Here is a 25,588-nt window from a genome sequence, read left to right on the forward strand (position 1 = left end):
TGCTATCAATAATGGAATTAAATATTCTTTTATATTCTGTTCTAGCTGTAAAAGAGAGAAGTCACATTAAGCTCATATAATTTTTATTCCTTTTTTCCTTCATCTCTTTGCATTTCAGTCAATTTGATGCAACTGTATTATTTTGCCATTAGATGAAGGCACACCTCATATTTTTCTGTTTGAATTAGGCAGTGTGTCTGTCTTTTAATTTGGAGAGTGAGAGATTTGAGAAAATTGCAGAGTGCTCATGTAACTAATTTCTCTTTTAATGGCAACCATTTTTAATCTCTTTCACTTCTTGTTGGTATCTGAGCACATCTGGGTCTTACTTAGGTATTCAAAATCCTTGTTGTGCCTCAAGAGCATCCTTCCCAAATGGATTCTATTTGTGCAAGTGAAAAACAAGAATATATTATCAGTCATCTTAAACAGTCTTGCAAAAGCACGTTCCCTTTAACTACACAAAAATAACCATGCAGACAAGAACTCGTTCTACTTTTCAGTTTCTTTGGGGGGAGGGGGAGAGTCTTTCAGAAGAAGAAATGTAGAGTAGATAGGAACCGAGTTGGGAAAATACTTAATTCTAATCCAAAATTGAACCAGAGTAGACTCCAGTGGAGCAGAAGCACATCTGTTATGTGCAAACAGTTCTTCCCTGTGTGTGCAGACAGCTTGCAATCGGTTCTAGACCTCATTTTTTATATTACTTGTTTTAATGTTGGTATAATTTTTTGAATACCAGGACAGAGCCTTTAATACGTTTGGATAACATGTTCTTTGTACAATTATCTACTGATTGGCAAGGACTGTGCAAATACGGAAATGCTTTTCAGCTTCCTTGGCCAGCATGTGGGACAGTGGATGAGGGGAAGGTGTGGATGTGTCTGTCTGGACTTCAGCAAAGCCTTTGACACCCTCTCCCTCAATATACTCCTGGACAAGCTGGCAGCCCAAGGCTTGGACAGGGGCACTCTCTGCTGGGTTAAGAACTGGCTGGAGGGCCAGGCCCAGAGAATGGTGGTGAATGGTACTGCATCCAGTTGGCAGCCGGTCACCAGTGGTGTCCCCCAGGGATCAGTGTTGGACCCAGTTCTGTCTAATATCTTTACTGATGATTTAGATGAGGAGATTGAGTCCACCATTTGTAAATTTGCAGATGACACCAAGCTGGGGAGGAGTGTCGACCTGCTGGAAGGCAGGAGAGCTCTGCAGGGGGACCTGGACAGACTGGAGAGTTGGGCTGATTCCAGTGGGATGAAGTTCAACAAGGCCAAGTGCCGGGTTCTGCACTTTGGCCACAACAACCCCTGCAGCGCTACAGGCTGGGCACAGAGTGGCTGGAGAGCAGCCAGGTGGAAAGGGACCTGGGGGTGCTGATTGACAGGAGGCTGAACATGAGCCAGCAGTGTGCCCAGGTGGCCAAGAAGGCCAATGGCATCCTGGCCTGCATCAGAAACAGTGTGGCCAGCAGGAGCAGGGAAGTGATCCTTCCCCTGTACTCAGCACTGGTGAGGCCATACCTTGAGTATTGTGTTCAGCTCTGGACCCCTCAGTTCAGAAAGGATATTGAGGTGCTGGAGCGGGTCCAGAGAAGAGCAACCAGGCTGGGGAAGGGACTTGAGCACAAGTCCTATGAGGAGAGGCTGAGAGAGATGGGGTTGTTTAGCCTGGAGAAGAGGAGGCTCAGGGGAGACCTCATCACTCTACAACTCCCTGAGAGGAGGTTGTAGCCAGGTGAGGGTCGGTCTCTTTTCCCAAGCAGCTCTCAGTAAGACAAGACACAGTCTTAAGCTCTGCCAGGGGAAGTTTAGGTTGGATATTAGGAAGAAATTCTTCACAGAGAGAGTAATCAGGCATTGGAACGGGCTGCCCAGGGAAGTGGTGGATTCTTCACCCCTGGAGATTTTTAAGATGAGACTGGGTGTGGCACTTAGTGCCATAGTCTAGTAACCAGGGTGGTAGTGGATCAAGGGTTGGACTTGATGATCTCAGAGGTCCTTTCCAACCTGGCTGATTCTATGATTCTATGGTATCAGAGGGATTTGTGTTATATTTTCTCCACATCATTATAGTTCTCCTTCCATTGCTGCTAGTATTTGTTTTTAATCTATTTCCATGTCATTGAAATGACATTATCAGTTCCACTATTCCCAGCCCTCTTGTGCTAGTCTGGCTTCAAGGGATCTTTGGTCTTACAGAGTCCTTTTTGAGAGCAGCAGCCTCAAACTGGACACAGAGGCAGATGCTCTCCTCTCTGTCAGGGTAAAGGTTTTCCTGTACCTTCAAGCCCAAGTGAACACAGGTGGAAGAAAATGTGCCACCTCTGCTTATCAGAAGCACTGCACCAGAGAAACATCTGTGCTTGCTGTTCTATAAATTCTGAATTGCCTCAGAATCCAAAACATGCTCTCCAGTTTTTAGATTAGATGGACCACTTATTCTCCTTTTAAATCAGTACTGTTTTAGAAACTAGCTGAAGATATATGAATAAGTGTGAAAATATGCATATTTCTGTTTTCTAAAAGTGCCTTTTAGATGAGTTCTACTAGGTGGAACTGTGATATTCAGCATTTAGTTTGCAGCTCATTGCAATAAATTTGGGAGGAAAGTGAAGTCAGAGAATGAAAATGTGGTCACCACAAATACCAAAGTTACCCTCCTTTCTTTTTATGGTCTCTAACAAATAAGCACATTGAGAAGCGTTCATACTAGTTATCCCTATCACATTAAATCATTTGTAGAAGTAGTGTTAGTAATTGTACTGTAGTGAAATGAACACCATGGTATCACATTTTTCATTTCATAAACCTCCTCCACTGTCCCAGTTAATCCAAGTACTCCTAGCCATGAGACTCCTAGCAATGCTTTTACAATAGTTCTGTCATAAGAGATAATAATACACATATTTCTGGAGCAATAGTGAAAAGATTGGATAGTTTAATTCTTAATAAAATCATAGAACTTTTCAGAACTTGTTTCTTCACAGTGTTTAGCTGTAATTCCATTTCCTTATTAACTCTGCAAATCCAGTCTTGACAGTGTTTCAGGAACAGTTTACAGTATTCCAGGCTCACTAGATATTAAATACATTGATTGGTTCATCTTTATGTATGTAAAATTTGTCAAGGCTAAACAATTTTGGCATTCCTTGGTGAGAACAGCTAAAGGACTGCCAGTTTGAAAATTATGTGATTCATTCTTCTAAATATTAATTGGTAACATAATTTATCAACTATTAATAATATAAAATTAGGGAAAATAATTATATTTTGTAATTATAACATTTAGTACATTGATATCAATTATTGTAAATGCTTGTTCTGTTTTATGAATTGGTTTATTGTCCTATGAACAGGTATAAAATCTCCCTTCCATATCATCATAAAATCCATGAAATCCAAATGCACTAGGTCAAACAAACACTGAATTCATTCACTCAGCCATGCTTAAGTTCACTGGTAGGACAATATTATTTATGGTGATATCTCTCTTTTGTTAGTGTCAGCAGCCCCAATTTAGTTTTGAGTGACTCGCAAAGACATTTTGGGTTTCTTTTCATGAACCTGTATTTTCTAGTTTACAGTAAATGCAGAGAGAGCTAAATTAGACAAGAAGCCCTACTTTCATTTTTATACCCAGGGTTGTTTAGGTTTTTTTTTTTTTTTTAGTTTGACCTGAGTTTCCCCGATTATAACCCCTAGTGGAAATAATGACTGTGTCATTTCACTGTATTTCTAAAAATTCCAGTTGACATATAAGCAGTTGACACCTGACTGTGTTTTTTCTCTGGAAATCATATTCTGGTTGGGCATATATATTAGCATTGCTTGCATACAGGTCTGAAAAGTTAATAATTGCATACCTGAAATGCCATAAGAAGCAGAAAGAACAAAAGTTACTTTAATGTAAATTGCTCTCCATTATAAAAACATTAATTTTTGGAGCAGGATTCACTAATATACTCTAGTCTGTTTCTGCCTTCCTGAAGCAGGACAGGGCTCTTAGACATACAACCAGTTAGGGTGTTTTTAAAGATAGGGGAGAATAAAGCATGGAGCACACGTACATCAGTTTCTGCTTTCTCTATCACTCTGCTGCTGGCATTCACTTCCCACATTCTTCCTGCTCCTTCCATTCCTGTACCCCACAGCACACACACACATCCATTCCACACCCCTAGTTACCTCCTCTCTCTAATGTGCTGCATCCATTCACACATCATACTTTTGCCCTTCTTCATGCGCTTCCCATGCAGCAGTTCTTAGAAGGAAGTTTATGGAATGGCTATCCCACTTTTCTATTAATCTCCTTCTATTGCTATGGCTACCATCTCCAATGGGATGGGAGACTACAACTTGCTCTCAGGTTTTGATGGACATAGAAGCAAGACACTCGCAGGACAGATGGTGCCACCTCCTTTGTCGGGAGCAGGGTAGAAATATTGTATGGAAGCAAATGACAGTAAGTGGTAGCCTTTTAAGGAAAAATTAGATACAGTGATAATTTTGGGAAGGGCCTTTTAGTTACAGGCCACCCATGGGATGATTCATGGTGAGAACATTAGGCATACTGTGAGACTGCTTTTTCAGTCGGAACAAATAGACTGATAGAGCATCACAGTCATTCATAATAAGTCATTTTAATTTACTTTTATTCATCAGCTAATTAACAAATTAATAAATTTAGACATCCAGAAAATTAATTATTTTCTAAAGCAGAAGATATGGCATGTTCTTATACACAACATACCATTAATACCACTTCATATGTGAAATCTGAGATTTGACTACCGAACAGAAGGTGATGTATCCGTAATGCGTCTTAGTTTGTGGCAAGTGTTAGGATCCAATCTGAACCCCCTACACTGAACTGGAAAACGATAGAGTATCTACCCTGCAATGGTGTTATTATTGGTCAGATATTTACTGCAGTGGAAATGAAGTCACAACTAAACTGTGACTCTTTAGTGCTATAAACCATAGAAGAGTACTGAAAATTCTCCTCTCTCTCAGAAAGCTCACAGACTGAAACAGAAAATAGAGAGGTTGGATGAGACATACAAGGAGGAAAAAATAGCTAGTGGGATATTGGATAATCCTCATAAAAGGAGAATGGGATTCTTACCCATAAAGCTGTTAGGGTGGAAAGTGACCTTTTCCTAACTATTAAAAGGCTAAAGTTTTCTGTGTGTTATAAAGCAGTTTTAAAGAGAGAGCTTGGTGGGATTTTGTTAACGGTTTTGCCTCCTTCATCTCACAAAAAAAATATTATGCAAGCTGAATTTTGTAGTTTATACTCAGTACTCAGAAATGAGCTGGAAAAGAAAGCTTAAATATTCAGTAGTGAAGGTGTTAAATTGTTTTGCAAAGAATAAAAATATATTGTCCTTGAAAATGAGCGCTTGGCAGTAAAAGAGGCTCTAGAGATATTAAGGCAACATTTGCTTGGAAGGAAGGTCAGTTTGATCATACATTATCCTCTATTAACCTGGAAAAATACAGTAAAGCCTGAGAGAACCAAAAGGAACTCCACTATTTCGCTTTGCCATACTATTTTAAAGCAATATATTTATACATACCTGAAAAACTATTGAGTAGATCTTTTGCTATAGAAATTGTGTGAGAAGCTCTTTGAAGTAGAGGTAATTTTTTTTGCCATACATTTGTATGAGACATGAGTTAATTAATTGGTAATCAAAAATGGCTCCATTTCAAATGCACTGAGGTATTTATATGTAGTAGACTATTAGTAAAAATCCACTTAATTAGCTGGAAATTATTTCACTGTTTTGATATATTTAATTTCTTACTGATACAATGATTCCAGTCTTTAATTTTGCATAAAAGCATTAATCTATAGCAATCCAGTCTCCTTTTAAAGTATCTATCTCCAAAGGGTGCTGACCTTGTAAAACCAGTTGACTACTTTCAAGATACAGCAAGATTTGAGGATTTATATATGTGTACAACTATGAGTGCACATATAGAATTTCTGGTTTGGCATGACAGTATAAGCTCCAATAACTAGGACAAAGCAGTGAATGAGCACACGTTTCGTTATAACAAGGACACAAGATGTTTAATCAGAGTCAGATTCTTCAGCATAAAGTTTGGGAGTGAATTTATAGCATTAACAACAGCATCTGGGACAACAGAAATTGTAAACCTTTCTCTTGGGAAGTATGTGGATGCATATTATTATTATAAATTGAACTTGCTAAACAATACATCATAGCAACACCTTCAGATTTGGTGCCTGGGGTTCAGCAACACATCCATGGTTTGGCTCTAAAATAAGGTGCTGAGTGCTGGCAGCTCACATTGATCTCAGTCAGCAGAATATGGACCTGGGCAATGAATACACAAAAAGTCCACAAATCAAAGCTATAAGTCTTAGCTCTAAATTAAGTTAATAACCTGACTGATAGTCAAATCAGATTTACACTGGTCTCAGAGAGACAGATGGTGAAGTTAGGCATCTGAATGAGCACTTTTTGCAAGTGTAGCAAGAAAAATAGATTATTGATCCAACAACGATGAAAATCACGGTCTTAGTAAATAGATAACACAGTTATAAAACTGACCCATTTCTTGCAGCAATGCCCACTTCAGTTACAGGGAATCTCCTTGGAAACCATAATATCCCTAAAACACAAATGAACTTTCAAGTTATACCTCTATAGATTTTAAATTGAGACTAATCCTAGTCGTCTATCTTTGCACGTTTTTTAAGTGTCCAGCAAAGTTCTGTTGCTTTCACAAAGTACTAATTTAGTATGTGAGTAGTTATTCTTGTCCTCATGGTGCTAGCATTACTCAAAGAAAGAAAAAAGCTCCATTAACTACCTCAGCTCACAAGTACAACATGACTGCCTATTGCTAAAAACTCCCAGTAGCATATATATATATATATTTTTTTTTTTCAATCTATAAAGGCATTTGTCACTGTGCTGCAGAATCTTTGTAAGTGCTCCATCTAGTTCCTCACCTCATCCTTCTCCCTCTTTCCTTCCTGACAGTTTATATCAAGAATTAGCAGTGGCAGTGGTGTGCAGTTGACAACGCTGCTGAAAATGTCTTCCACCAGAGACAGGTGGCACATTGCCAAGATTCTCAGGCGGGCACAGGGGCTGCTTGGTATTTAGATCATGCTTTGCTATACCCTTATGCCTTTAGGCTGCTGGGAGGCTGGCTGGGCTACTTTCCTCCCCCTGGGAGCCATTACCTAGATAAATGTGATGCGCTGCATACAGAAATAAAATGTGCGTACAAAAGCAAATGTGTTGTAAATTTTGACCTCCTTTTTCTGAAGGAAAAAAAAAAAGTTTCATTTCTGTATGAGCCTCTGCACACACTGACACCTTTCAAAGTGATCCGAAATAGCTATACAAACATGGCATACATTTTTTATCTCGCTCTTCAGATCCACTGATGTTCTGTCACGCAGTTCATTCACACCAAGCATTTCAGGATGCACAAGTAGTTCCTGCAAGCAAAACTTAGACAGAACAGGCTTACATAATTTGTAAATAAAAGGCTGCCTTGAAATTTAGACCTTTTTCTTTTCATGTGGTCTTGCCTTCAAAATACTTATCATCTTTTAAATAATTACATTTTTGTAAAGTGGCAGTTTTAACATCCATGTTATGCTCTTGGATGCTTGAAGAAGTGAAAAACTATCTAGGAAGAGAATTTGCCTACTCTTTGCCACTTTATGAGTAGCATTCATTTAAGTATGCTTTTGCTATTGCTTTACTTACTTTTTTTTAATCTACAGTGTTTCATGTTTACTGGATCAGCAAATAATCAGGGTCTTTAGATTTTTCCAGAATGGATTTTATTTCTCTCTCCAAAAAAGTTAAATGCCTCTATTTAAACAGCTTCTACCACTATATGCAAAATACAAGTAAAATGGAAGTCGTTTTTTCCACTAATCCACATCTGCCTGAGTGTAATTACATGATACATGCTGGTTAAGCAGAAAAATTTTGAATAGACGGCTTTTTAATTAAGCATATGCATTGGGTCACAGTAGAATTATAATGGGGTTTAAAAAATTGATTGTACAAAAATGGCACCTGCTTACTCAACAGATCTGATTCTTGGGTAAAGTTGCAGATATATGTCTGTGTCACATCTTTCTGTTGGCCCCTGAAGCCAAGACTGGAGCCAGTGTGCACAGTCCTTCCAATGATGGGAACTGATTTTAGCCCAAGTTAACCATTTCTACAATGATGCTTTGTACAATTACTGACTCAAATGTGACAAACAGATAATCGATGTGCATCTGTGGTTCAGGTTTCAGTAAGAAAATAATCTAGGCCCATCTAATCCCAACTTGAGTGCCTAAATGCCTGAGAATACATTTTGGCTTCACTTTTTGTCTGATTTAAATAATACTTCTTGTTAACCTCATTTTTCCCCTTGAACCTCAGAGTCCAGTAAGTGAAAGGAGGATCTGCGTATAGTGGTTACCTGTCAGCTTTGCTGAGTTTGTCATACATGAGTAAAACTTTCTGTATGTGATGAAGACTGGGAAATGGTTCTTCCATGCCAGTATGAGCAGTGATATTTCAATGGACTATTCAGTGTTCTCACATACCAGCAAGTGGTCCTGAAACTATTTCTGAGTGCAGAGGCAGCTGAGCATTATGTCTCCCAGCAGCTCTTTCCATCTCACTGTGGCTGCTGCAGTACAGTCTATCAGAGAAAGTTATTGTAAAGTTAATAATAAAGTGGTCAGTTTTAAATTTAGCTCTTCCGATCACTAGCTGTGGTTATTGTATTAATGTTCTTCTCCCCAGGTTACATTCTTGATACACTTTGGCAGTTAATTTAATGTTCTTTTTTAGAGGAAATAAGTAAGAATTTACTTGGCAGGTGTTTTAAGTATTCCAGTATTAATATGCAATAGTCATCTTATACTGCAATCTCCTTTGATAAGTTGTTATAATTCAGAAATTTTTATTTTAAAATAAGGGTAATTTTGTAATGAGTATTTAGGGGCTTAAAATAAAAAAAAAAAAAAGACTAATCAGGCTGCCATGAGCTGCAGGATCTTAGGCTTTATCTTTTGTCTGTAAAAGTTATACCATCAGATCTTAGCAGCTACAGCCAAACAGGTTTTACAAGGTTCTATGGCAGTTCAGAGTACAAGAAAAAAGAGAACTTCTGTTTATGCAGAAATCTTTTACATCCAAACAAATGCCTCTACCCATTTGTAAGAGAAATTATTTATTCACACACTGGATTGACACATATGGCAAGTGGAAGGAAGTTGGGTTTCCAAGTTTCAGAACATACTTTGGCTGCTACTGTTTAACTAAAAGATCCCTCACACTAGTTCTCTGCCCTGCTACTAGTAATTGTATGAATGTACTAGTAATTGTATGAATGTGAGTGTAAAAATGGTTCATTTCTAACAGATCTTTGCCTCTTTCCTGACCATCAATCATGTGCTGTTGTTATTAAAATTACCCCCATGTTTTATATCTTGGTACTGGAAATGTGTTAACACCTCTGAATTTATTATTAATAAGCTCCAGCGCCGGCAATCTTGCAGCACTTTGCAGAAAGAGAAGACAAGGTCACTGCTGAGAAGTGACAGAAATATGTGGTAATGACAGCAGAGAGTGTGGGTGGGCAGGTGAAGGGAAAGCTTCAGCAATGAAGTAATCACATACTGCTGGTTCTGAAACTCATGCAAAGCATGCATATGCAGAGTTTAGAGTATATGGTTGAGAAATGCCAGTGGGAATAAGTAGTGCTGGAGAAATCAGTCTGGTTTACATGGGCTATAAATGCAGCAGAAAAATATGCAGCCTGAGTCCTGCAGAGCTGGTGCTTCCTGTACTGACTTGCCAAAACATGGGCTGGTTTGAGCTCGGTTGCTATTGGCTTGTGCTGGCTGCAGAGAGGTAGCAGAGCTGTCTCTGACGCCCACCAAATCACAGCATTCTGTCATACTTTAAGCACATAAACCTGGTACTAAGAGCATGATCAAAAATGCCTCAGAAGCAAATGAGACAGTTCTACTAATCTTCAAATGGGATAACAAATTAAGTGAAGATCTAATCTCTATTTTTTGCTCTGCATTCAGACCTCACAGTTTAGTGAATTCTAAGTAATAATAAGAAGGGCAGTCCAGCAGACACTTCAGATCACTGAAGTACAGATACTTCAGTTCTGTACTGAAGTACAGACAGGAATCCAAGTGCACAAGAAACAAAAAGAAATAAGCAAGGTGTTTGTATACAGATAGTGGGAACATGAGTAAGAAAATGGAGGAACCTTACCTACTTGTGCAAGATGTCTATACAGAAAATCTAGGGGTAATAAAAACTTAGCAGAAACAATAACTGGAATCACTGAGTATAGGTTCTTCAGAAAGCAGGGAAATATAGCTGGTAACATTACATGAAACTGTAGGATAATTTGTGGTGAAATCAGTTATGTCAACAAAACAAATTCTGTTTGGATCAAACACTTCAGGCATGAAAAAAAGTAGTTTTTTCTAGATTTAATGTTTGTGGAAAATATCCAGGGTATCAGGTTTAATTCTGCAACATTATCACAGAGAGGAATGTAAAAAAGAAACTGTCAATAAGAGATGCTGAAGTTCACAAATTGCTTCACCAGTCACTAAACCAGCAAAAGATAGTGATAGTATAGATCTGGTTTTTGCTTTGAAATATGTAGATAAAAAACATAACCTTTAATCAAACATTCAGGCACTGAGTCCATTAACATTACATGACAAAATAAGTAATGGTCAGCAAACTTTAATAAGCCAGACAAACTAGTTAAATAAGTGAAATATTATGGGGCTTTGTGGTTCTTTCTATGAAGAAGACATCAAATTTCATCAAGTCTGACATATTGTGTTGAATCTGACAGCAGGGGACCAGGTTCAGCCATCCAGGAAGTCCCTCCAGACCCGTGTTCCTAAATTTGTCAGTTAAATGCAAGAGCCTTAAGTAAAGCAGAGGTAACTTTGAGATGGTTTGGCAACTTTTGTTGCTGTCAGTATTTTTTAACATTCTTCAACTCAATGGTGAATTTGGACATTGGCTGCCAGACAGAAGAATCTTTTCTTGTGAGAGTGTAGATGTTTGAGATGATGACCAGGTTACCTATTGCCTGCTCTACTGGGTGTCTGTCAAACCTGACACTTCCATCTAGGGAGTCCAAGTCAGATGGCTTCTCCATAAATCAACCCTCCTGGTCTCCCTTATCCCTGGACAGTAAGATAAGGTTGGTATGGTGTGTGTGCAGTTAGTACAGGGTAGTGAGGAAGACGAAATTGGGGAGAACACCTGATAGTTAGGATGTTGAAGTGGAAAAGAGAAGGCTCGGGGAGATTTTACCAATCTATGTAAATACCTGTGCAAAGAAGACGGAGCCAAGCTCTTTCTAGCAATGCTCAGTGACAAGAAAGGAGGCAATAAGCACATGTTCAGGCACAGGGGGTTCCATTTGAACATCAGAAAACACTTTTATCCTGTGAGGATGACCAAACAGTGGCACAGGCTGCCCAGAGAGGCTGTGGTGTCTAGCTTCTTTGAGATTTTCCAGTGCCACCTGGACATGATCCTCAGCAACTCATTCTAGGGGATCCTGTTTGAGCAGGGTTTGGATAAGATGACCTCCAGAGATCCCTGCTAACCTCAATCCTTCTGTAAGCAAACTCTAGTCATTTTAGTAAGTTTAATTCTAAAAGTCAGGCAAAGTTTGTTGCTGAATATAAATGTTCTGCAGAACTTCAAAGATACCCACTCACTGTGAAACTGTGATTTCTGGAGGCAGACTATGGCTTGCTTAGAAAATCAGACAGGAATTATGAAGTGGATCGCTATTATGCTTGTCCATATGCACCCATTATTATTAGAAGCAGCAGTAGAGAACAGGCAGAAAAGATGCTACAGGAACCTTTAAGGGAGTTTTCCTAAAGAAGAGAGGTTTTGAACTTTGCATTAGCATGACACTGGCTCTGTAATGCTCTTAACTTACCTCTCCCTTCCTACCAAATGCTGGGTACTTCTCTCTGTGTCAGCAATGAGGAACTCTCAGCCTGGTAAAACGAGTCAGGTTTGGAGAAACTGCAGTCAAGAGATTCATTTGAAGGATTTCTGAAACTAACCCCTTTTGTTTCTCCTTCCTGTCTCATGATCTGAAACTCTCTTTCTTCCCAGTATAACACCATTGTAGCACCTTCCTTTGAGGTGAGCTCATGCCATTGTGCTCATCACAATTTAACCTTTGGCTGTACATTCTCCATATGACAGTACAGCTCATGGGTCCTAAATGGTTCAACTGTGAGTTACAGCTTCAGAGTGTGCCCAGACATGCTATTTATGTTATACCTCAGAAACCAAAAAGAGCTTTAAAAATATTGATTCGGGAAATGCTGAGGAATTTTCTGCAGTCTTGTGAGGGATAATTCAAGGTTGTTATTTGAAGAAGTTCTTACCCAAGACCTTCTAATGCTCAGCTTTGTATGTTCAGTGACTGGAGAAAAGGGCTACTTGGCCTGTACATTTCTTGACTGCATTCCTTTTGCAAAAGCTAATTTCTTTTCACCAGAGACCTATGTAATGTCAACTAGCTTGTGTGATTTTCTGATATATGAAAACCATACTGGCTTAAGTTTTATATCATATCTAAGCTTGTCCAAATACATAAAGTGAAGAGGTGAAAACAGGCAATGCTTTACTTGCCCAACACAAAAAATTCATTTTTCCTTTTGCACTCTGCTTATGTATTGTAAGAGAGGATGAACAAACAGATTGGTCTCCTCCCACCACATAGCTGCGTTGCCAGCACTCAGGAAAATAAAGACTGCCTGGATTAAAAAGTCGCAAGGTTACTGTTAAGGCATAAGCTACTGAAATAGGAGCATGCATTGAGGAGTTCTCAGTTCATCAGAATCAATCCTATTGTGAACAATGTCAGCCTCACTGCTAATGTGGAAGCCAGGGATGAGAATGCAGGTAAGATCTTTCTATACCAGGGCATGAACAAATCACAGTGAATTGCAGCAATTGCCACAATCATTTGTACAGTGCATTTTTAATTTCTATTAAATTTTGCCTTTTGAAAACTGCTTTACTTTCAGCTGCTTGAGAGAAAAGCACTGGAGTTCTTTCAGCACTGCCTGTGAAGTGACCTTACTTCTTTCTCTTATGTTTTGAAATCTATTTATGATGCACATTTAAGAAAGCATTTGCAGCTCCTAAGGCTTATGTGAATAATATTCATAGTCATTTAAACAAGCTCCGTTAGCTTTTTTTCCCAAGACATCCTCTGAAGAAATTTTTCTCTGAATCACAATTTGTGCATATGCAATTAATTATTGTCAGGCTGTTAGATGGTCTGATCGTGTGGGAATTAACCATTTCGTTTTCACATAGAAACAGTCTTTGCCTTTTGTTGTCTCATAGAAACAGCCCTTGCACTGGCATCCTGATGATGCTCTTTTCCTCAGTTTGCTTGATTAGATCTTTTGATTGAAGTACTTGAAAGACATAATTTCATAAATACACTTGAAGCAATTCCATGAAAACCACCTCATCCTCCCTAAATCATTCTCATTTTATTGATGATTTTTCAAATGCCTTTTAAAAGGATTGTGTTGTGATGTGTCAATTATTGAACTGTGTACTTAGCAAATATCTCACAGTGTTAGGATAATGGCAGGTTAATAAGAAAATCTTCAGTTGGAAAAATATTTTAACTTCTAGAATTTTCTAACCAAACGTCCTTCTCCTTTTCTATAAAGATGCAAACTCTTTCATGACAGTGAAAACTGATTGTGGGTCATCAAACTATTCTGAATATTGTTTGTACTGATCCCTCATTTTCATTTTAATATGCACCTTAATGGTAGCTAAAGATATTTATGGCTATAAATGTATAGATCTATTCTCACAACAAGAAAGAACTTGAACTTATTTCTGAACTTTTCAGTAACAGTAGCTGGTTGGTGCATTCATATATTATCTGACTGGTAGCTCTGCTATATATGTGACAAGATTTGGAGGTAAAGGAATTATTTTGGTTTTATTTGACCAGATGATTAGGTGGAAATACTAAACTGATTTTCAGACATTTGACTGGATTTTTCTAATAGGAACCTATTATAGCTACCTAAAAAATTTGTCCTGTCATTGTCTAGAACCATCATGGCTACAGCAAAATGCCACTAAACATCTCAATGTTATGCAAGATAGGTAGTTCATGCCTAGAATTGGAAATTATGGTAGTAGTTCTGAATGTCTGATGGAAAGTAATGGCATTTAACAGAAAAATGTCAATATCATGATCAATGCAAAAAGTGTTTCTTTATGCTTATGCAGGCACAGTCTTGCATTCCAGTTCCTTATTCCTTGATTCTCAAGTCCACAAGTACTTACTATTAATTTTTTTTTTTTTTAGTTTTCACCAAACAATGGTATTTCTTGACAATACACCCTCCAAATAATCTCCCATCGTGTCTTATAAAAACAGTAATCTGTGGCCTAGACTGACAGGAATTGGAAAAATAAGGAAGAAATGTTAAGAAAAGGTGCATGTCTCTATCCAAGTTAATTTTCCAGCTGTGAGATTCCACAGAAAATAACTGGTACTGTCATTGTCTCTTTGTATTACATTTGCTGACAGACAAACTTCACCTTTTTGTCTCTATTATTTGAGTCAGTATGTTGACTGAATTTACTGTATTTTTTTGGTAGACTTCTATCTCATTTCAAAAAAAATTGCTCTGCATATCCAGTAACTGAAGTTGTCTCATGTTGTCACTGTTTGTTCTTCTCGTTCTAGGTGATGTGATTGTCTATATTAATGAAGTTTGTGTCCTTGGACATACTCACGCAGATGTAGTCAAACTCTTCCAGTCTGTTCCTATTGGTCAGAGTGTCAACTTGGTGCTATGTCGTGGATACCCTTTGCCCTTTGATCCTGAAGATCCTGCCAACAGCATGGTGCCACCCCTTGCAGTAATGGAGAGGCCTCCGGTAGTGGTAAATGGAAGACATAACTATGAAACTTATTTGGAATACATTTCTAGGACTTCTCAGTCTGTTCCAGACGTAACAGATCGACCACCACACTCCTTGCACTCCATTCCAGCAGATAGTCAGCTTGATAGCACATTCCCACCACCTGCCCATGATGATAATGTATCAATGGCTTCTTCTGGGGCCACCCAAGCTGAACTCATGACCTTAACCATTGTGAAAGGGGCCCAGGGCTTTGGCTTCACTATAGCAGACAGTCCTACAGGACAGAGGGTGAAGCAAATTCTAGACATTCAGGGATGTCCTGGTTTGTGTGAAGGTGACCTCATTGTTGAGATCAACCAGCAGAATGTACAGAACCTGAGCCATGCAGAAGTAGTGGATATACTTAAAGAATGTCCTGTTGGAAGTGAAACTTCTTTGATTATCCATAGAGGAGGTAAGTTTGGAAAGTCTGTACAATTACAAAAATGTGTGTAAAAGGTTCTAAACCATAAGACATACATATAATCACTACATCCTTGTTTGCTAGATTGGAAATTAATTTCCATGTTGCGGGAGGTAACACCATTGGTTCTGGAAAAATGTGTCTTCAATTAAGTATCCTAGGGAAAATCTTTTTTGTTGTACATTCCTTTTTGTGTTTTGAGTGTCAATGGTCCCATCTCTGTATAAGGGTAAAACTAGGGCAGTTCCTTTCACCCCATAATAGTTTGTGTGGTGTCTGCAGCAAACTCTTGTAGTCCCAAAGCAGTGCTGCAAGCTTCAGATATACTTGTATAGATTGACTCATTAATGCAGATCAAAATCAGAGCAATCTATTAGCCCTCTACAAGGATACTGGTTTTCATAAGCCATTTTGCCTCCCTTTCCTTCATTGTAAAAATTCTGTACAACAGTTGTTTGGTTTTTTTCTTTCTTAACAACAGAGATCCATGGTGTTTGTTTCTCTGATTTAAAAAAATAGTTTCTAGCAACTTAGTTTTTCTGACCAGCCTGACACAGTAAGTTTGAATATTTACCACTGGAAGGGGAGAGTCAAGATTTACCTGTAAACAAGCAATAACAACAGAAGAAGTTTTAAAAACTTGACAGTGATAAGTTATTTCAATAGCTTTTAATATTTCAGCCAAACAAAATTTCTTTGATGGTTTGAGATGAGCATCCATCATAATTTATTATTACCCGACGTGAATAATGATTGGATTTTTTTAATTAAATATCTTTGTTTCTCTAAAAGCGTTCATATGTCACTTAATGTGCATGACTGTGCTTCAAAAGAAAAAAAAAAAGAAAGGATTCTATGTACGAACTACTTTCCTTCTGAAGAGTAGAAACTGGGAAGTGAAGCCTTAATGTTTGCATATGCCAAATGTTTGTCCTTATGAAACCTACAAATCCTTAGGAAGAGGAATATAGTAACATTTTATCACATACAGAAGTAATAAACATGAGGTGATTAAAATATCTATAGATGCACATTGTTAATAAAATATTTTTCATATATATATATAAGAATGCTTTATGAAGACAAAATCTGACATTTCTTTGGAATGAAAACAAATTAAGAGTGATAAGTAAATTGGAGTCATTGTAGTATATAAACTTGGAGAAAGTTAATTCTTGCAGAGGTGATGTATTTGTTGGTATTAAATCTGTTTTTACGTAACATCCATTAAGAATCTGGAACAGTGGAGTAAGCAACTTTTTTTTTTCTGAAGAAGTTGACAAATTAGGGAGAATAGCATACTCAAAAAAGAATATAAAGGGGATTAGAAGGGCTAGTGTAACCCCAAAAGGTGGAATTTTATTTAGAAAAAGGACCACTAATCCCCCTCTAGAGGAAAATAATTTATAACACCAGTCTTCAGAGAGAAGTGGAGTGTGAAATCCAGTATGCTGAACAAACCTGAGCAATAATAGACAGCAAAATAGATATTTCAGCAATTGGTGCAGGACAGTAGCAAAAAACAGTAGGAAAAAAACCCTGTAGCAGCAACATACTCAAGCCCATGAGGATAATTGCTCTCTCTCAAGAGAATTCCTTCTTAGAGCATTGATTCATGATCGAAACAACTTGATCAACATGACAGTTTAACAAGTTCTGGTACATTAACTGAGCTGCGGTTATTTTCTACACATCACTGTGGCAGGTAGGAGATACTACACTGAGCTCAATACTCGGTAAAAGCAGTGTGTAAATCTACACCATCTGGTCTTTTCTCAGGCCAAACACTGAGGTACAGCTGACAGAAATGTTAGGTCCAAATGCGGTAACATTTAACCCTCTGTTACTGGGGCAGGAGGTGGTTGGTTGCTTTAGAGAATGCAAGGAAAAGAGCATGTTTTGTTCATGGTAAAACAATGACCAAGACTAAAGCAACTGTTTGGAAGTACTGCAGTGTCATTTAACTTAATGGGATGACGCAGAACAAATGCAAGTTTGCTATCAGAAATTTTTGTATATCAGAAATAATGACTATACCCTAGTGGAAGGTTGTGAGACTCTGAAATTAAAAAAAAAAAAAAAGAAGAAAGCTCACTTGTTTGAGTGATTCAAAAGAAGTGAAAAAATAGAGTGTATGAGTCAAACCTATTCTACCTAAGAGATGGCTAAATCATAGCTTAACACAAATATGAGAACAGTTTTAAGATTACAACCTGGGTTTGATTTTTGGTTTTGGGGGTTTTTTGGGTGTTTTTTAGTAAATTCATAGGAAAAGGGAATTTATGTGACTAAATATACACCTATAATTCAGGTTTACTATACCTATGCTAGTCGTCATGTCTGCTTTTATAGTCTCTGGGCAGAAATAAGCTTTTCTATGGTGTAATTAATGTAATTCCACTGTAGATATTTCAAATAAGTCAGGTATACCTAGGTATATCCTTAAAGTATATATTCTGAATGACTGACTATAGAGGGAATTGAGGATGACTGTTTCAAATGCATGTGTCTATCTCACGTGTTACAAATAAGAAACAGATGATAGGATTAGGTCATGTGAAATAATCTGAACACAAAACAAAATTCAAGTACCTAGAGAAACCTGCTTTGATTCTAAAATATTTAATCTGTGACACCAGTAAAGCAAGGCATACTTTCTCATTACTCATGGATCCAATTTTTATTTTATTATTTCTGATGTGTAATGACACTTGAACAATGCCATCCTTTTCCATCATTACCCTATGCATCCTGTCTTTAACGTCTCATTTTTAAGATTAAGACCGAAGAGCTGTTCCTGCTTGTGGATGAGGAAGGCTGTGTTTTGCATAAGGTTGTGTGTTGCCTTGTAATGTGTTCTGTCTCTGATATGAATATGGCCTGACTGCATAGTTCACAGTGGCAAACTCATTTCTGTAAGTGACTTACTTTCTCTCTCATCCAGCAATCTTATCTACATTGCAGACAAGAAACAGATCGACATTGACTGAGATATATTCTCACAGCATCTCATACTGGAAAAAAATACTCCCTTGGATGGACATAGTTTGCATGCTACAGCATTTAAAAAAACCATTGTCCCTCAATCTTAGAAGCTCAACAGCCAGAGTATGCAGGGGAAGGAAAGGTCTGCATGTTTCAAAAAGATGGGGAATAGCAATACTCAAATTTAAAGAGGCCACTAAAAAAACCTCTCTGAACCAACACCAGAGACTTGTCATAGGTTACAACCAACTGGAGGAAGTCCAACTGAATTCATAGTCTACTCACTTTAAAATTTCTAAAGCAGAAATAGCAATTTATCTGCTTGTTACAAAAAAAAATAAATAATGGAAATAATATTATTGTCTATTAAAAAAAATAGAAAGCGGCTCTCTAGCACTGGTTAAACATCTTCCTACCTTCTTTCTGTTTATTAGACAGGATCTTTGGTAAACACAGATGCACCAAAATAGTTCTGTTTCTTTATATCTGTTTTTGCTGAACAGACTGAATGTCTCTATTGATTACTATAAGCTGACAGATGTGTTTGTTCGGGGGAAAGAAAAAAAAAAAAAGAATGGAAAAGGTAGTGGAAAAGCGTTTCCTAAACAAATGAAAAAAATAATAGGGAAAGAAAATAAAGTAAAAGAATACTCAAAAAGATTTATTTTTTTCCAGCTTTACTTCAACCTTCACACTTCATCCTCAGTTTCTGCAACAGACTTCATTGAGTATAGGCTGCTGAAATAGTGTGGAAGAGCTCTCAAAAATCAGTCTTTCTGAAAGTAGATAGAGAATAATTTCTACATTAGTCCAGTACTACTGAAAAACAGCACTTAGTGGTTGAAGTGGTATGTACCAAATTTATGTAGAGCAAAATAATCACTAATGAGGACATCAAAAACTGGTTTTGGCATATTCTGCTAAATGAGCTATCCATGTACCTGGCATATGCCATCTCTTTTGGGAAGTACTTTTGAAATATATGAACCTATAGACAGCAGCCCAGCGCCAGAAGTGTTCCCGTCTAAAAAAGAACTGACAGATTCAAATGCAGATCCATCAAGAATATATAAAAAATACTGTTGTTAAGGAAACCTGCAGACAACCCCGAACTGACAACTCATAGCAGGTGTCGTAAGTGAAACATGAAAACTAAATGCAAAAAGTGGGAGCCTGACAAAGTTCCTACGTCAGATAGCTATTTTATAATCAAGGAATCAGGGAACGGTATAATCCAAACTGGCTCTGACAAACTGGGGCTGTTAGTATAAAATGGAGCCAGAGAAGTGATGCACTGTCCACACTGTTTAGTTGTCCTGGGACTGGACTAAGTCAGCTGCCAGTTTCATCATGACACTCTACGGGAGATAGTGTGGGCCACATGCAATGCTCAAAGTCAAGATGAGGAGGGAGAATTTAACTATGAAGTTGTAAACTGTGTGAATAAAAGAAAGACCAAATATCTTTCTCATATTTTGTATAAACCCCAGTAGAAGCGTGTAATTCCTTAAATCACTAAGAGATACCAGTACATCACACAAAGCATCGGCAATTTTCAAAACAGACAGAAATTTCACAAAAAAAAATCTCTGAATATTCTAGTTGATAAATCCAGCCACTCAAAATGAGCACATTTCAATAGATGGAATCCTACATCCTCAGTGCAATTTCCACGAACTTATCTCAGATTTACCTTTCTACCACAGAGACAATTTTTTTTGGTCCAGGCTTACTATAGGATGTGTTTCAATTCTTCCTCAGCTCAATCTTCTTTTTCTCAAAGTTTTGTTGTCTCTTGGGCAGGCTGCACAAGATAAAGCTGCTGCTATCCTCCTAGTCTGGCCCAGGAATTTCTGATCTCCTGATTCCATGACCTCAGCCCACCACTGATGTCTCTATAGCTTTTACTCTGATTCTGCAGTTCTTCATTCAAAATATTAACAGAGTACCTGGTGCAAACTGGAGAGCCTGTATCTGATGGCTTGCTCATCCCCAGTTCAGAACTTTCTAGTCAACAATCCTGAGGGTTTAAAGAAATTAAGTTCTTGGGAGCATGTTGTACTTTTTTGATTTGGGACTTATGGAGGTTTTCTATCATCCTATTGTGTCTACTCTTTTATATCCCTGAGTCATTGGCAATTCTTTTCATTCCAGTGGCTTCTAAGGAACCCTGTTGCTTCCTGTGGGTACTCTAAGTTAACAGCAGTCTGTTCATGCTTGTCTTGTTCATGAAGGTATGCTTCTTCCATTGCCTCTGAGAAGAGATATTGGGAGATACAAGATCTGGTCTCTCTCATGCTTGCTGATATCCTTTCTCCTCTCCAGACATTTATTTCAACTGATTCCATTTCTTCCAGTTCTTGAAAGTATTCTAGTGTTGAGAGAAATATTTAGCAACCTTTGCATTTTTTAGCCCTGTTGTAATCTTAAATTGCACATATATCTCTTGTTTGTGAGTTTAAGGGACATTTGCATATTAACCTAGTAGTGAACCACTGACATGTTTGAAGTGAACCATGTGATCCACTGATACCCAGAAGTTAAAATCATAAATGTCTTCTATCAAACATGCTGCTGACAGCATTCTCTTTCAATTTTCTCTTTCCAATTTGCCACAACATTTTGCCTTGCCATCCCTCTAAGAAGTGCTCTGTTATTCCTGGATCCATCTGCTTTAAAACTGATGGAAAACAAAGGTTCATAGCTGACCTTTTTCCTTTCCATCTCAAAATTATAAGCTTTTTTTATTACATCATAAATTCAACAGTTTCCTCAGCATGAGTTCTCTGTACACATATCCTTCTCATGCTGGTTTTTGAGTTGTTTCCCTTTTTTTGTGCTCACTTGTGTTGCTATTCTTAGCTAGTAATGCCAAAAATATTTAATGATCAAAAATATTGTGAGTCCTGCTACATTGTCCACTTCACTGACTTTGCTGTTAGATGTCATGGTGCCCTTTTCCCTACCCTCAGCCATGGACACTTGTGCCTTCCTACCTTCCCTACACAAAAATCAGTATTTTGTGCAAAATAGTTTCCTGACAGCATTGTGAGAGGGACAGTTGTCTTTCCTATATTAATTCCAGAAATAAAATCTCTGAAAGATTTTTAGAAAATACTGTTACCATGCAAGAAAAGATGCTGTTATATTAACATACCTCCTGAAGCACTGCTTTCCCAACTCATTTTACAAGGTATGTCTCACCTTAGAGAGTATCATATTTTTAGCTGTGAGGTATGTACTGTCCTAATAACCTTCAAATTATTTACATCCTTTTTGCCCTGCACATTGAGACTGTTTTATACGTTGGATAAACTTGAAAAACTTTTTAAGCATCTTGTCGCAATTATCTGGCATAAAATCTATTCTAATAAATATTAAACATGTTATAGCAGGTAAATTAAAAAATAAGTTCTATAGCCTCATTTATGAAGGGATTCAGTCTAAAGCTCATTAGTGAGAGAAATGGTAACTTTTCAGTAGCACAGGGAATGACTAATTTGAACAGAAAGAGTTAGAGCAGGAGATCAGTTATCCTAAAATTTGCACTAATGAAACTTTCATATCTTTTTTTGTATAGCTCTGAGTAGCAGTGAAACAGTGTGCAATTGCTTCCATATTTCCGAATAAAAGAAAAAGAAACCATAGACCTCCTTGATGAATATGGATTCTTTAAAAAAATAGACACCAATAATAGTTAGTAGCTATTAAACTGTATTACTGGAAGTAATATTAATTGCATCGTGTTTCTAAGTGGTAGTGCTATGGTTTTGTCGCTTCTTTCTTATTAATGTTTGTGCACTGTGTGGTACATTTGTGGATAATTTTGCAAAACATTAGATAAATCTTTTTTACATATATTGCATAGAAGGTTTTTAATGACTATTAGAAAGCATTTTGTTTCAAAAGTACTTTTATTATTGGTGAAACTGTTTTCTAATGTAGGCTTATATGGTCTGTGTGAAATTTGAACAGTGCTTCTCTTAAAACTTTTGGGGACGCTTCTCCTAGTGATGTGTGTGCCTAACTCTTGTTGACATTAAGAGGCATTAGTTTGCACACTGGAGAAGTAGGTCCCTTTAGAAGACCTTTTAGCAAAAGAAACACAAGTGTGTAGACATTCATTCTCGTCATTGCATGTCATAAAGAGGTAACTACCATTGCTCCTATGGCTATTTTGCCATTAAATTCTTATACCCCAAGGTAAGGCTACAAACAGTGAGCAGTCAGACCTTACCATTATTGGGTCTACAAAGAGACTTGCCATGCACCTAGGATTTGTGCAGAGCTGCAGGAACTCTGCCTTCAGGACAGGCAACTACAAGTCTCTGTTGAGGAGTGAAGGGCACATTTGTGTCTGATAACTGCAGCCCACATCACTGCTAGAACCCAAGAGCTCTCTTGGCAGCACTGCAGACTGGTTTCAGTCTCACCTATATTAGTGAATGAATTAATTGAAGAACAGTTTGTTTGAGAAAACAGACTTTTTGGCTTGCCTACATTGGAATCTGGCTAGACCAGAGAAGTTTCTCCTCTGTTCTTGCAAGCAGTATTATTGGAAAACTAATATTACCTTGGACTGTGTATCTCAGTGAAAGATGACATCTTTTGAAGCCAAACACCTCCCAGGCATGGTACGTGGGAGAACCTACTGCAGTACTGAGACATGAAGAAACTCAGGATTTTTTCCCAGTTGCCCATAGTCTAGTCTCTGAGTGAATCTAGCCTTCCTTAGAGGAAAACTCAGCCTAAAAATGGAAAACTACAGAGCTGGACTCTAAAAAAGTACCATACAACCTCTGCTTATGTACCAAGGCATGTCTAAAGTTTAGTCTAAATGTGTTGAACAATGTTTTTGTTGGTTCAGTATATAATGTAATGTCGTATTAAACAACATTTGTTGGGCTTCCAAATCTGTTGTCAAAGTACATTGTGTAGACGTTGTGATGTGGTGATTTGTAATATAGTGCAATATTCTGTAGTAATAAAGTAAGCTAATACACTATGAAACAAGTGAGTACATTATCTATTGTGCTACAGACTTGAGACACAGCACTGGGGAAACGGGAAGGTGTACTTCCAGGCACTTCCTAAGCCACTTACAAGAGCCACAAAACTATTTTGGCCCCTGTGTTCTGCCTATCCAGATAAAATGCAGAAACTAAATTAGTCTTCTAAATGAGGTATTAATCCCTGTACGATTCTTTAAGCAACTTTCATTTGCACTCTTAAAAAGGGAAGGAAGGCTTTAGCAATGGCTACGCTTGCCCTCTATGATTAATACTCAACTTTTTTATTTTTTTATAAACCAAGAATTTAACATTTATTAAATACAACACTGCCTTTCTCAGGAAGCCTCTGGGTGACTCATAATTCAAGCACAATCAAAACCAGTACGAGGATACATACACCTTTGCTGTGTCACCTTCAGATTACAGTATAAAAAGGACATGCAAGCCAAAGCTGTCAGGCACAAACTCTGAAAGCTGACTCCCAAGTGTGTCCAAACAGATTTCTAAAGGAAATAAATTGCTTTCCAAAGCCAGATTTGTCATAACTTGGAACACTATTTCAGCATGTAAGAAACATACTGAGCAGTGTTCCTGTTTGGTAAATGGGATAAATTTTGACTTTTATTTATTTTGTACCTTTTATAACTATAAGCAAAAAGAAGACAAGCTTTCAGTACACACATTCCCAGAGTCACCTTGTTTTTAGTGTATATTTCAGTTGGGTGCAAATTATATTTAATGGACTTTTTAGAATGTTTTTTTCTATAATGAAAGCATTTTTAATTGCATTTCATCTGTTCTAGACTTCTAAAGATCCTGTGATAATTAGAAAAATACTCCGTATGCGTGAATAAAAGCACAGATGCAAAACCTTTAAATGAGAAAATGTTTTAATGATCTTTACATCCATTTTATCAATTAATTTCCATTTCTACAATTAGCTTTTTCCTCTAGCAGGAAGTTTGCTAATATTTTAAAGGGATAAATGATGAAGAAGATAGTAATAGTAATAATAATAATAATACCATTTTTATTAAAGAATTAAAAAAAATTCATTACATAATACTTCAGGGATTAGATGACATAATAGAAAAGGTTTGCTGATTATGGGAAATGCCACAGTATTATTTGCATATATTTTTATAGTTTAACTAAATTCACTTGTCAATACAAAGTCAACATCTTTTTCTTACTATCCATGTGAAAGAATTTCTGTATGTTAACTTGTTCTTAATAAATCTGAGGCATCTGGAGCCAAGCAATGTCTCTCTACTGCAGTGTAAACACTGTCATATCTCTGAAGTAGAGCAAAAGACATCTTAGTCTGTTCCTTGGGGGAAAAAAAGAATGACCAATGGAGAAATACTGTAAACAGGATCCTAGAGGGATAGTGTATCAGAAGACCTGGCTTCTCTTTTACATTGCTCTTAAGCTTCATATTATTTAACATGTGATGTTCTCAGGAATAAGTATCAGGAAGTACTTAGTAATGGTGGAAAGATTATGGCAGAGCGATTCAGCTCTGTTACCGAAATCCAGAACGAAATCAATGGAAGGTCCTAGAGCAGCCCAGAGAGAAGTTTGGGAAAAGTCCTCAGGGCTTTGATCTGTGGCCATTGAGAGCCAGCAGATGTGATAAAGACTCCATCCAAATTCTGCCCTTCTTCACTAGCTCTTTCCATGTTTTGCTCAGTCCTTCCTCAGCCTGCCTGTTTATTGCTTGTCATTCTGGCTCCATTTTCCCTCATTTGAGCAATTCAGAGAAGCTGCCATTCTTGAATGTCAGCCCAGGCTTTGAACTTAGCCTTGCTTTGAGCAAGAGTTTGGCCTAGCTGAACTCCAACTGTCCTTTTCAAGCTAAATACCTATAATATTCTATTTCTTATCTTTGGGGGCCCCAGGTACTAAAACAGAGGGTCTCTGACTGAACATATCATCATCTGGATAATTTTAAACTTCTTCCACAGCATTTCTCAGAGAGAAAGAGAAGCTATTTAATCTTGTCTCCTTATTTCACCATAATGAATAGGTATTTCTTTAAATATGAGAGTTCTTTAGATCTGATGCAATCAGAGAGAATGATGACATGCTTTTTGATTTCAGCTTGCCAGATGTGGTCACAGAGATGAT

General features: G+C 37.6%; 1 protein-coding gene across 16 annotated transcripts in view; it reads left to right on the plus strand.

The window, feature by feature from the left end:
• The window catches only part of MAGI2 (membrane associated guanylate kinase, WW and PDZ domain containing 2), a 719,386-nt gene that overhangs the window by 584,994 nt on the left and 108,804 nt on the right, over positions 1-25,588 (plus strand). For 15 of the 16 annotated variants that reach the window (XM_050324405.1, XM_050324392.1, XM_050324404.1 and 12 more), the window contains one exon: positions 14,817-15,452. The exons of the other annotated variant lie outside the window; for it this stretch is intronic. In XM_050324405.1, coding sequence (XP_050180362.1) covers positions 14,817-15,452 — 636 coding nt within the window. The remainder of the gene's footprint in view (positions 1-14,816; positions 15,453-25,588) is intronic. 16 annotated transcript variants of the gene reach the window in all.

The sequence above is a fragment of the Myiozetetes cayanensis genome, unplaced genomic scaffold (genome assembly GCF_022539395.1).
Source record: "Myiozetetes cayanensis isolate MyiCay16 unplaced genomic scaffold, myiCay2020 scf3, whole genome shotgun sequence".
Lineage (NCBI taxonomy): Eukaryota > Metazoa > Chordata > Aves > Passeriformes > Tyrannidae > Myiozetetes > Myiozetetes cayanensis.